Consider the following 12,500-nt stretch of genomic DNA (forward strand, 5'->3'; position numbering starts at 1 on the left):
ATGCCTGGATGCGGCGTGACGTCCCCCTGCGAGAGTCCAGCTCCTTCCAGCTGGTGATGGAGGGAGTGGTTGGCAACGGTTACCAGGGCGACATCGCCATTGACGACATCTCCATGACACCACACTGCGTGCCTTCCTCAGGTGTGTGTGTGTGTGTGTGTGTGTGTGTGTGTGTGTGTGTTTGCATGCAGGCACAGGCCCATGAACGTGGATACGGCAGTGAGCATTTCAAAATGCTTGTTGCAGGGCTGTTGCTTCTGTTGTTGTCGATATCTGTTCTCTTAGTGAGTGTCACGTTTAATAGGATAAATCAAGCACATGCATATGCACATGGATACAGCGGCAATGAGCATTTATAATGCGTGTTGCAGGGCTACCACTCTTGTTGATTTCTGTTTTTAATTCAGTGTCATAATAGACCTAATAAAAAAACAGGTCCCTGAACATGAATACGGCAGTGAGCATTCCATAATGCCTATTGCAGGGCTGCCGCTGCTGTTGATTTCTGCTTTTTCAATCAGCGTCACAAAATGCAGTTGATCAGATACAGGCCCATGAACATGAATATAGCAGTGAGCATTTACCAATGCTTGTAGCAGGGCTGTTGCTGCTGCTGCTGATGTGTGATTTCTTTGCTTAATTCAGCATCACATAGAGTACTTAAACACAAGCCCTGAATACGGATATGGCAATGAGCATTTAACAATGCTTGTAGACGGGCTGTTGCTGTTGTGGAAACCCTTGAACATGGATATGCTGCTGTAGTTGATTAAATGCAGCATCACATCAGCAGCGAATCAAGCTCAGGCCCGTGAACACGAATACAGCAGTGAGCATTTGACAATGCCTGTTGCAGGGCCCCTGCCCAGCGGGTCCCCCCCTCCGGCCACCACGAAGAGCCCGTGCCCCGCCAACCAGTTCTCCTGTGATGACGGCAACCGCTGCGTCAACCAAAGCCAGGTCTGCAACTTCGTCATGAACTGTGCTGATGGCACCGACGAGTATAACTGCGGTGAGTAGGCCTGTGGGTATCTCGTGGTCCACGTTGGTGGTTATGGGTCTTTGTTCATCCTTTGTTCTGTTGTCCTTTTGGGGACAGTAAGTGTAGTGGTAAGGTGATGAGTGTAATTATTAGAATATTCTTTAATGTTCGATCGATACCTCCTGTGAGGTTTTGGTCTCCTCTATGTGAAGGGGTGGGTTGTGGTGGTGTGTGCATGTGTGTGTGTATTGAAGGTGGTGTTTACCGGTCGCTGGGTCTCCTATTTGCCAGTTGCTGCGTGTCCAGTTTCATGAAAGCACCAGTTGCTGTGTGTCCAGTTTCATGAAAGCACCAGTTGCTGTGTGTCCAGTTTCATGAAAGCACCAGTTGCTGTGTGTCCAGTTTCATGAAAGCACCAGTTGCTGCGTGTCCAGTTTCATGAAAGCACCAATTGCTGTGTGTCCAGTTTCATGAAAGCACCAGTTGCTGTGTGTCCAGTTTCATGAAAGCACCAGTTGTGTGTGTCCAGTTTCATGAAAGCACCAGTTGCTGTGTGTCCAGTTTCATGAAAGCACCAGTTGCTGTGTGTCCAGTTTCATGAAAGCACCAGTTGCTGCGTGTCCAGTTTCATGAAACCACCAGTTGTGTGTGTCCAGTTTCATGAAACCACCAGTTGCTGTGTGTCCAGTTTCATGAAAGCACCAGTTGTGTGTGTCCAGTTTCATGAAAGCACCAGTTGCTGTGTGTCCAGTTTCATGAAAGCACCAGTTGCTGTGTGTCCAGTTTCATGAAAGCACCAGTTGCTGTGTGTCCAGTTTCATGAAACCACCAGTTGCTGTGTGTCCAGTTTCATGAAAGCACCAGTTGCTGTGTGTCCAGTTTCATGAAAGCATTGTATGAAGGAGGAAGGTGGCAGAATGGTGAAGACGCTCATCAGCCAATACAGTGTTCCTCAGGTAGCAGGTTCCATTCCCGCTCTGGCCCTTTCTCCCAAGTTTGACAGGAAAATCAAACTGAGCGTCTAGTCCTTCGGACGAGATGATAAGCCAAGGTCCAGCGTGCAGCACGCCCTTTGCGCACTGGAAAAGAACCCACGGGCAACAAAAGAGTTGTTATATGGCAAAACTGTGCAAAAAGAAATCCTCTCTGATGGGTACACAAATACACATGCATGCAAGTCCTGACCAAGCGTGTAGGAACATGCCTAGCAGATGTGGTGTAACGTGTTGGGGGTTGTCCCAACAGTGATGCACTGATACCGCCTTGAGATACTGACACCCAAACAAACTGTTGTGTCGCTGTGTTTGCAGGCAGCTGTCTGTTCAACGGACGCACGTGCGGGTGGCGGGACCACAGCACCGGTCAGTTCGCCTGGAGTCTGGCGGCGGCCAACAACTCGGCGGTGACCAAGGGACCCAGCAGGGACGGAGACAACTCCCCGACAGGTCAGTACCGGCTGTCGGTCCGGGGCCGTGCTCCACGAGCCATGTCAGCAGCGCTAGGGTCGGGTTGGGTAAAGGCGGTTTCACGCTAACTCCCCAGTCTGAGGGAAAATTCTCCTTCTTCGTTCGTGGGCTGCAACTCCTACGTTACTGGTATGGACACGAGTGGGATTTTACGTGTATGACCGCGTTTGCCCCGCCATATAGGCAGCCATACTCCGTTTTCGGGGTGTGCATGCTGAGTATGTTCTTGTTTCCATAACCCACCGAACGCTGACATGGATTACAGGATCTTTAAGGTGCGCATTTGATCTTCTGCTTGCATGTACACAAGAAGGGGGTTCAGGCAAAAGCAGGCCTGCACGTATGTTGACCTGGGAGATCGGAAAAAATCTCCACCCTTTACCCACCAGGCGCCGTTACAGAGATTCGAACTCGAGACCCTCAGATTAAAAGTCCAAAGCTTTATCCACTCAGCTATTGCGTCCGTCAAGGAAAATTCAGACGCATGTTAAGTCCACGCCGGTCCCCAAGAGATGGGGCAATATAAAGGCAAAGCAAACTGAGCACTGAGATCACAGTCCGCTCTGTTAGCTGGCCACCTTGGCCTTGTGCTTGTGAGTGGAGTTGGGAGGTGTGTGTGTGTGTGTGTGTGTGTGTGTGTGCGCGCGCAAGTCAGTACATGCTGAATACACCAGGTGAAATGTATGAATAAGCGTGCATTCCGTTGCCGATTGGTTTAGATAGGACAAATGATTGTATATAGAAAAGATGTTGCAACATGGCGCACTGATTTGGAATGTGCGTATTAAGCGTGTGTGTGTGTGTGTTTGTGCCTCTGTGTGTGTGTGTGTGTGTGTGTGTGTGAGTGTGTGTGTGTGTGTGTGTGTTTGTGTGTGTTCATGCCTCTGTGTGTGTGTGTTTGTGTGTGTGTGTGTGTTTGTGCCTCTGTGTGTGTGTGTGTGTGTGTGTGTTTGAGCCTCTGTGTGTGTGTGTGTGTGTGTGTGTGTGTGTACAGGTCAGTACATGCTGGTCCAGCCCAGTTCCGGCGTGACGAAGGATCGTGCCAGACTGATCTCCCCTGTCTTCAACGGTACAGGGGCCACGTGCCACATGACCTACTCCTACCACATGTTTGGGGCCAGTGCAGGTAAACACTTACCTGAGGAGGTGTTATTGTCAATGACTCTTAGGCTGCGTTCACACAATGCTTAATCAGTTACCGTCAGCCTGACACAGCAACACACACAGCCAGTTACCGTCAGCCTGACACAGCAGCACACAGCCAGTTACCGTCACCTGACACAGCAACACACAACCAGTTACCGTCACACAACCAGTTACCGTCAGCCTGACACAGCAACACACAACCAGTTACCGTCACCTGACACAGCAACACACACAGCCAGTTACCGTCACCTGACACAGCAACACACAACCAGTTACCGTCAGCCTGACACAGCAACACACAACCAGTTACCGTCAGCTTGACACAGCAACACACAGCCAGTTACCGACAGCCTGACACAGCAACACACAGCCAGTTACCGTCAGCCTGACACAGCAACACACAACCAGTTACCGTCAGCTTGACACAGCAACACACAGCCAGTTACCGACAGCCTGACACAGCAACACACAGCCAGTTACCGTCAGCCTGACACAGCAACACACACAGCCAGTTACCGTCAACTGACACAGCAACACTCAGCCAGTTACCGTCAGCCTGACACATTAACACAACACACACAGCCAGTTACCGACAGTCTGACACAGCAACACACAGCCAGTTACCGTCAGCCTGACACAGCAACACACAGCCAGTTACCGTCAGCCTGACACAGCAACACACAACCAGTTACCGTCAGCTTGACACAGCAACACACAGCCAGTTACCGACAGCCTGACACAGCAACACACAGCCAGTTACCGTCATCCTGACACAGCAACACACACAGCCAGTTACCGTCAACTGACACAGCAACACTCAGCCAGTTACCGTCAGCCTGACACATTAACACAACACACACAGCCAGTTACCGACAGTCTGACACAGCAACACACAGCCAGTTACCGTCAGCCTGACACAGCAACACACAGCCAGTTACCGTCAGCCTGACACAGCAACACACAGCCAGTTACCGTCAGCCTGACACAGCAACACACAGCCAGTTACCGTCAGCCTGACACAGCAACACACAGCCAGTTACCGTCAGCCTGACACAGCAACACACAGCCAGTTACCGTCAGCCTGACACAGCAACACACAGCCAGTTACCGTCACCTGACACAGCAACACACACAGCCAGTTACCGTCAGCCTGACACAGCAACACACACAGCCAGTTACCGTCACCTGACACAGCAACACACACAGCCAGTTACCGTCAGCCTGACACAGCAACACACAGCCAGTTACCGTCAGCCTGACACAGCAACACACAGCCAGTTACCGTCAGCCTGACACAGCAACACACAGCCAGTTACCGTCAGCCTGACACAGCAACACACACAGCCAGTTACCGTCAGCCTGACACAGCAACACACAGCCAGTTACCGTCAGCCTGACACAGCAACACACACAGCCAGTTACCGTCAGCCTGACACAGCAACACACACAGCCAGTTACCGTCAGCCTGACACAGCAACACACAGCCAGTTACCGTCAGCCTGACACAGCAACACACACAGCCAGTTACCGTCAGCCTGACACAGCAACACACAGCCAGTTACCGTCAGCCTGACACAGCAACACACACAGCCAGTTACCGTCAGCCTGACACAGCAACACACACAGCCAGTTACCGTCAGCCTGACACAGCAACACACAGCCAGTTACCGTCAGCCTGACACAGCAACACACACAGCCAGTTACCGTCAGCCTGACACAGCAACACACAGCCAGTTACCGTCAGCCTGACACAGCAACACACAGCCAGTTACCGTCAGCCTGACACAGCAACACACACAGCCAGTTACCGTCAGCCTGACACAGCAACACACACAGCCAGTTACCGTCAGCCTGACACAGCAACACACACAGCCAGTTACCGTCAGCCTGACACAGCAACACACACAGCCAGTTACCGTCACCTGACACAGCAACACACAGCCAGTTACCGTCAGCCTGACACAGCAACACACAGCCAGTTACCGTCAGCCTGACACAGCAACACACAGCCAGTTACCGTCACCTGACACAGCAACACACAGCCAGTTACCGTCAGCCTGACACAGCAACACACAGCCAGTTACCGTCACCTGACACAGCAACACAACACAAAGGCAAAGGAGAAAACATTTTCGAGAAATAAAAAGATTGACAACAGAATGCTTGTGTTCTCTCAGTTGTCAGGCGGGGCCCAATCCTCTCCGTCACCAACAGAACTGAGGTACCCATTACCACCTACATGGAGTGAGGAACATCACATGTGATGTTGTTGTTGCAGGCAACATGATGATCCTGCTGCAGAAGACGTCGGAGATCGGCACAGACAACGGAGTGGGGCTGTGGCACTACACGGGCAACGCGGGCAACTCCTGGCAGCAGTACTCGGTTGACATCGGCGTCATCAACTACCCCTTTGTGGTAAACCTCGCCCTTAGTCCTACACACATACACACATCGGCGTCATCAACTACCCCTTTGTGGTAAACCTCCCCCTTAGTCCTACACACATACACACATCGGTGTCATCAACTACCCCTTTGTGGTAAACCTCCCCCTTAGTCCTACACACATACACACATCGGTGTCATCAACTACCCCTTTGTGGTAAACCTCCCCCTTAGTCCTACACACATACACACATCGGTGTCATCAACTACCCCTTTGTGGTAAACCTCCCCCTTAGTCCTACACACATACACACATCGGTGTCATCAACTACCCCTTTGTGGTAAACCTCCCCCTTAGTCCTACACACATACACACATCGGTGTCATCAGCTACCCCTTTGTGGTAAACCTCGCCCTTAGTCCTACACACATACACACATCGGCGTCATCAACTACCCCTTTGTGGTAAACCTCCCCCTTAGTCCTTCACACATCACATACACACATCGGTTTCATCAGCTACCTCTTTGTGGTAAACCTCCCCCTTAGTCCTACACACATACACACATCGGTGTCATCAACTACCCCTTTGTGGTAAACCTCCCCCTTAGTCCTACACACATACACACATCGGTGTCATCAACTACCCCTTTGTGGTAAACCTCGCCCTTAGTCCTACACACATACACACATCGGTGTCATCAGCTACCCCTTTGTGGTAAACCTCGCCCTTAGTCCTACACACATACACACATCGGCGTCATCAACTACCCCTTTGTGGTAAACCTCCCCCTTAGTCCTACACACATACACACATCGGTGTCATCAGCTACCCCTTTGTGGTAAACCTCCCCCTTAGTCCTACACACATACACACATCGGCGTCATCAACTACCCCTTTGTGGTAAACCTCCCCCTTAGTCCTACACACATACACACATCGGTGTCATCAGCTACCCCTTTGTGGTAAACCTCCCCCTTAGTCCTACACACATACACACATCGGTGTCATCAACTACCCCTTTGTGGTAAACCTCCCCCTTAGTCCTACACACATACACACATCGGTGTCATCAACTACCCCTTTGTGGTAAACCTCGCCCTTAGTCCTACACACATACACACATCGGTGTCATCAGCTACCCCTTTGTGGTAAACCTCGCCCTTAGTCCTACACACATACACACATCGGTGTCATCAACTACCCCTTTGTGGTAAACCTCCCCCTTAGTCCTACACACATACACACATCGGTGTCATCAGCTACCCCTTTGTGGTAAACCTCCCCCTTAGTCCTACACACATACACACATCGGTGTCATCAGCTACCCCTTTGTGGTAAACCTCCCCCTTAGTCCTACACACATACACACATCGGTGTCATCAACTACCCCTTTGTGGTAAACCTCGCCCTTAGTCCTACACACATACACACATCGGTGTCATCAACTGCCCCTTTGTGGTAAACCTCCCCCTTAGTCCTACACACATACACACATCGGCGTCATCAACTACCCCTTTGTGGTAAACCTCCCCCTTAGTCCTTCACACATCACATACACACATCGGTTTCATCAGCTACCTCTTTGTGGTAAACCTCCCCCTTAGTCCTACACACATACACACGGTGTCATCAGCTACCTCTTTGTGGTAAACCTCCCCCTTAGTCCTACACACATACACACATCGGCGTCATCAACTACCCCTTTGTGGTAAACCTCGCCCTTAGTCCTACACACATACACACATCGGTGTCATCAACTGCCCCTTTGTGGTAAACCTCGCCCTTAGTCCTACACACATACACACATCGGCGTCATCAACTACCCCTTTGTGGTAAACCTCGCCCTTAGTCCTACACACATACACACATCGGTGTCATCAACTACCCCTTTGTGGTAAACCTCGCCCTTAGTTCTACACACACACACAGTCTCGCACGCATGCACGCACGCATGTACACGCACAAACCATACAACACAGACCACAAGTTACAAACACACTGACTTGCATTAAAGCACACACACACACACACACACACACACACACACACACACACACTCTCTCTCTCTCTCTCTCTCTCACGTTCGTACAAACGCCTCCTCCTTCATGCTAAATCACACAGGGAACACACACAAACAAAAACCACAGACTTACGAGTACATCGACTTTCATTATAGTACACACACGCACACCCTGAAGAGAGTGCTTATGGATGTACGGTGTTTCTTCTTCTTTCTAATCTAAGAATCATAATGGAAAAAGACATGTATAAAAAAAATATTAATGCATTAACAGAGCATCACAAATGCAAATGCGCGCGAGCACACACATACACACACACATACACGCGCGCGCACATGAACACATATACACAGCTTATATACTCAGACCACTTTTACCATAATTATCCAGTGCATTGCACCACCACCTCTCCAACATCAGTACCTGCCCTACCCGCCTTTTCCGCCTAATCACGGTGAAAAGACGTACACTGGACGAACAAGAAGAGAGTTGATATGGATTCATCACTGTTGTTGTCACAGATCACCTTTGCTGCACTCCCCACCCCAGGCTTTGGCAACTATGACGTGGCCATTGATGACGTCAACTTCGCCGACTGTCAGTCCGGTGCCGAGCTTCAGAACCCAGGTAAAGTCATGGTGCCGTCTGCTTGGGTTACCTGGGTGAAGTCATCCACCTTGATGATTTGGTTATCTGGCACACAGTCACTTGGTCTTTTGAGGTCCCCTGCCTTTTCTGTCTGTCTGTCTGTCTGTCTGAGTGTTCCTCCTCTCTGTCTGTCTGTCTGTCTCAACATCCCTCCTCTCTGTCTGTCTGTCTGTCTGTCTCAACATCCCTCCTCTCTGTCTGTCTGTCTCAACATCCCTCCTCTCTGTCTGTCTGTCTGTCTGTCTCAACATCCCTCCTCTCTGTCTGTCTGTCTCAACATCCCTCCTCTCTGTCTGTCTCTCTTCCTCCCTCTCTCCCACTCTTTTTTTTCTCTCTCTCTCTTTCTCAACCCCTCCTCTCTCTCTCTCTCCCTCTTCCTCCCTGTCTGTATGTCTTGCTGTCCCACTCTTTCTCTGTCCCTCAGTCTCCATCCTCCTCTCCTCTCTCGCCCTCTCTTTTCTATCCCCTCTTTCCCACCCCCTCTCTCTCTCTTTCTGCTCTCTCTCGATCCGTGTCTTCCCTTTCTCTCTCTCTCCTCCCCTTCTCTCTCTCCTCTCTCCCTCCTCCCCTTCTCTCTCTCTCTCACTCTCTCTCATCTCTCTCTCCTCCCCTTCTCTCTCTCTCCCCCCCCTCTCTCTCTCTCCTCCCCTTCTCTCTCTCTCTCACTCTCTCTCATCTCTCTCCCCTCCCCTCTCTCTCTCTCCTCCCCCCTCTCTCTCTCTTCTCCCCCTCTCTCTCTCTCTTCCCCCTCTCTCTCTCTCCTCCCCTTCTCTCTCTCTCTCTCATCTCTCTCCTCCCCTTCTCTCTCTCTCCTCCCCTTCTCTCTCTCTTACTCTCTCTCTCTCATCTCTCTCCTCCCCCTCTCTCTCTCTCCTCCCCTTCTCTCTCTCTCTTTCTCTCTCTCTCTCTCTCATCTCTCTCCTCTCCCCTCTCTCTCTCTCCTCCCCCCTCTCTCTCTCCTCCCCTTCTCTCTCTCTCTCCTCCCCCCTCTCTCTCTCCTCCTCTCTCTCTCTCCTCCCCCCTCTCTCTCTCCTCCCCTTCTCTCTCTCTCTCCTCCCCCCTCTCTCTCTCTACCTCTCATCTCTCTACCTCTCATCTGTCTCTCCTACCCCCTCTCTCTCACTCTCTCTCTCTCTCATCTCGCCACTATCTCTCCTCCCCTTCCCTACTTTGAATGTACCTTGAGCATTTTACTGTATACCCCGCCTCTAATGGGCTGTGGCCTTTATCAATAAACCATCTCAATCTCTCTCCTTGCTCTGTCTCCTCCTCGCTCTTTGTCAGTGTGTGTGTCACACATGGATGTTTTTCATTGTTTCTGTCACAGACTTCAGCGTCAACTGTACCTTTGAGGACGGGCTGTGTGGCTTCTTCGAGTCCCGCACGGACGACTTGGACTGGACGTGGACCAACCGCAGCTCGCCCTCCCCTGGGACAGGCCCTGACCGGGACCACACCAGCGGACAGGGTTACTATGTCTACATTGAGACCTCACTGCCCGCCAGGCCCGGGGACAAGGCCGTGCTGTCCAGTGGGCCACAGGTAACATTCTGTCCAGTGGGCCACAGATAATATTCTGTCCAGTGGGCCACAGATAATATCCTGTCCAGTGGGCCACAGGTAATATTCTGTCCAGTGGGCCACAGATAATATTCTGTCCAGTGGGCCACAGGTAACATTCTGTCCAGTGGGCCACAGGTAACATTCTGTCCAGTGGGCCACAGGTAACATTCTGTCCAGTGGGCCACAGATAATATTCTGTCCAGTGGGCCACAGGTAATATTCTGTCCAGTGGGCCACAGATAATATCCTGTCCAGTGGGCCACAGGTAACATTCTGTCCAGTGGGCCACAGATAATATTCTGTCCAGTGGGCCACAGGTAATATTCTGTCCAGTGGGCCACAGGTAATATTCTGTCCAGTGGGCCACAGGTAATATTCTGTCCAGTGGGCCACAGGTAACATTCTGTCCGGTGGGCCACAGATAATATTCTGTCCAGTGGGCCACAGGTAATATTCTGTCCAGTGGGCCACAGATAATATCCTGTCCAGTGGGCCACAGGTAACATTCTGTCCAGTGGGCCACAGATAATATTCTGTCCAGTGGGCCACAGGTAATATTCTGTCCAGTGGGCCACAAGTAACATTCTGTCCAGTGGGCCACAGATAATATTCTGTTCAGTGGGCCACAGATAATATTCTGTCCAGTGGGCCACAGGTAACATGCTGTCCAGTGGGCCACAGATAATATTCTGTTCAGTGGGCCACAGATAATATTCTGTCCAGTGGGCCACAGGTAACATTCTGTCCAGTGGGCCACAGATAATATTCTGTCCAGTGGGCCACAGATAATATTCTGTCCAGTGGGCCACAGATAATATTCTGTCCAGTGGGCCACAGGTAACATTCTGTCCAGTGGGCCACAGGTAACATGCTGTCCAGTGGGCCACAGGTAACATGCTGTCCAGTGGGCCACAGGTAACATGCTGTCCGTCACACTGTGTTGGAGGAGGAAGGTGGTAGAATGGTCAAGACGGTCATCTCCCGAGGTCCGTGAGGGTGCGGGTTTGAATCCCCCTCTCGCCCCTTCTCCCGAGTTGGGCTGGAAAATGAAACTGGGCGTGCAGTTGTTGGGATGAGACGATAAACCGAGGTCCTGTGTGCAGCGCTGAAAAAGAACCCATGGCAACGAGAGAGATTTCCCCTGGCCAAATTCTGTAGAAGAAATGCACTCTGATAGGTACTGTAAGATAAATAGACATGCTCTCAACACCTGACTAAGCGTGTTGGGTTATGCTGCTGGTCAGGCATCTGTATAGTAGATGTGGTGTAGGGTATATGGGTTTGTCCGAACGCAGTGACGCCACCTTGAGAAACTGAAACAGTCTGTGTTGGGTTTGGTTTGGGAAGTATTCCGTTGTTTTCCCTGCAGTTATTACACTGGACATTGAAAGAAAGTCCCATTGGTTTGGAAAGTATTCCGCTGTTGTTTTCCCTGCAGTTATTACACTGGACACTGAAAGAAAGTCCCATTGGTTTTACGGCAGACGAGGTAGTGGTTTCAAATCCACTGTGTCCAGCGCTCGACATAGAAAGGCGGGGCCCAGTCCTCTCCTGCCGCTTTTAACCTTCCTCCACTGAGTCAGGTTCACATCCACACCTGGGTGAAGGGAGGAACAGTGAACAAGTTGTCCTTCCCTGTAACACAACACCATGCCGTGTGTGTGGAATAAGAGTTTGGAGAATTATAAAACTATTGTATGTTTATCTTCAGCTGTGCGTCTTTCCACTTGAAGATGAAAACTATTTTTAAAAAGGGTTGGGGGTGGTGGTGGTGGTGGTGGTGGTGATGGAGGGATAGAAGTGGGGAGAAGAGAGTGGGTCAGTTTGTTTGTGTGTGTATGTGTGTGTGTGCCTCTTTTTATGTGTGTGTGTGTGCCTCTTTTTATGTGTGTATGTGTGTGTGTGTGCCTCTTTTTATGTGTGTGTGTGTGTGCCTCTTTTTATGTGTGTATGTGTGTGTGCCTCTTTTTATGTGTGTGTGTGTGTGTGTGTGTGCCTCTTTTTATGTGTGTATGTGTGTGTGTGTGCCTCTTTTTATGTGTGTATGTGTGTGTGTGCCTCTTTGTATGTGTGTGTGTGTGTGCCTCTTTTTATGTGTGTGTGTGTGTGTGCCTCTTTTTATGTGTGTGTGTGCCTCTTTTTATGTGTGTATGTGTGTGTGTGTGCCTCTTTTTATGTGTGTATGTGTGTGTGTGTGTGTGCCTCTTTTTATGTGTGTGTGTGTGTGCCTCTTTTTATGTGTGTATGTGTGTGTGTGCCTCTTTTTATGTGTGTGTGTGCCTC

General features: G+C 50.6%; 1 protein-coding gene across 1 annotated transcript in view; it reads left to right on the plus strand.

Moving 5' to 3' along the window:
• Positions 1–12,500, plus strand: part of LOC143301555 (MAM and LDL-receptor class A domain-containing protein 2-like) — a 247,425-nt gene that overhangs the window by 187,130 nt on the left and 47,795 nt on the right. Inside the window, exons 133-139 of the mRNA XM_076615934.1 lie at positions 1–141; positions 857–1,012; positions 2,293–2,427; positions 3,443–3,574; positions 5,873–6,012; positions 8,528–8,633; positions 9,982–10,196. The exon at positions 1–141 is cut by the window's left edge and continues 115 nt beyond it. Of these exons, the coding sequence (XP_076472049.1) occupies positions 1–141; positions 857–1,012; positions 2,293–2,427; positions 3,443–3,574; positions 5,873–6,012; positions 8,528–8,633; positions 9,982–10,196 (1,025 nt within the window). The remainder of the gene's footprint in view (positions 142–856; positions 1,013–2,292; positions 2,428–3,442; positions 3,575–5,872; positions 6,013–8,527; positions 8,634–9,981; positions 10,197–12,500) is intronic.

The sequence above is a fragment of the Babylonia areolata genome, chromosome 27 (assembly GCF_041734735.1).
Source record: "Babylonia areolata isolate BAREFJ2019XMU chromosome 27, ASM4173473v1, whole genome shotgun sequence".
Taxonomy (NCBI): domain Eukaryota; kingdom Metazoa; phylum Mollusca; class Gastropoda; order Neogastropoda; family Buccinidae; genus Babylonia; species Babylonia areolata.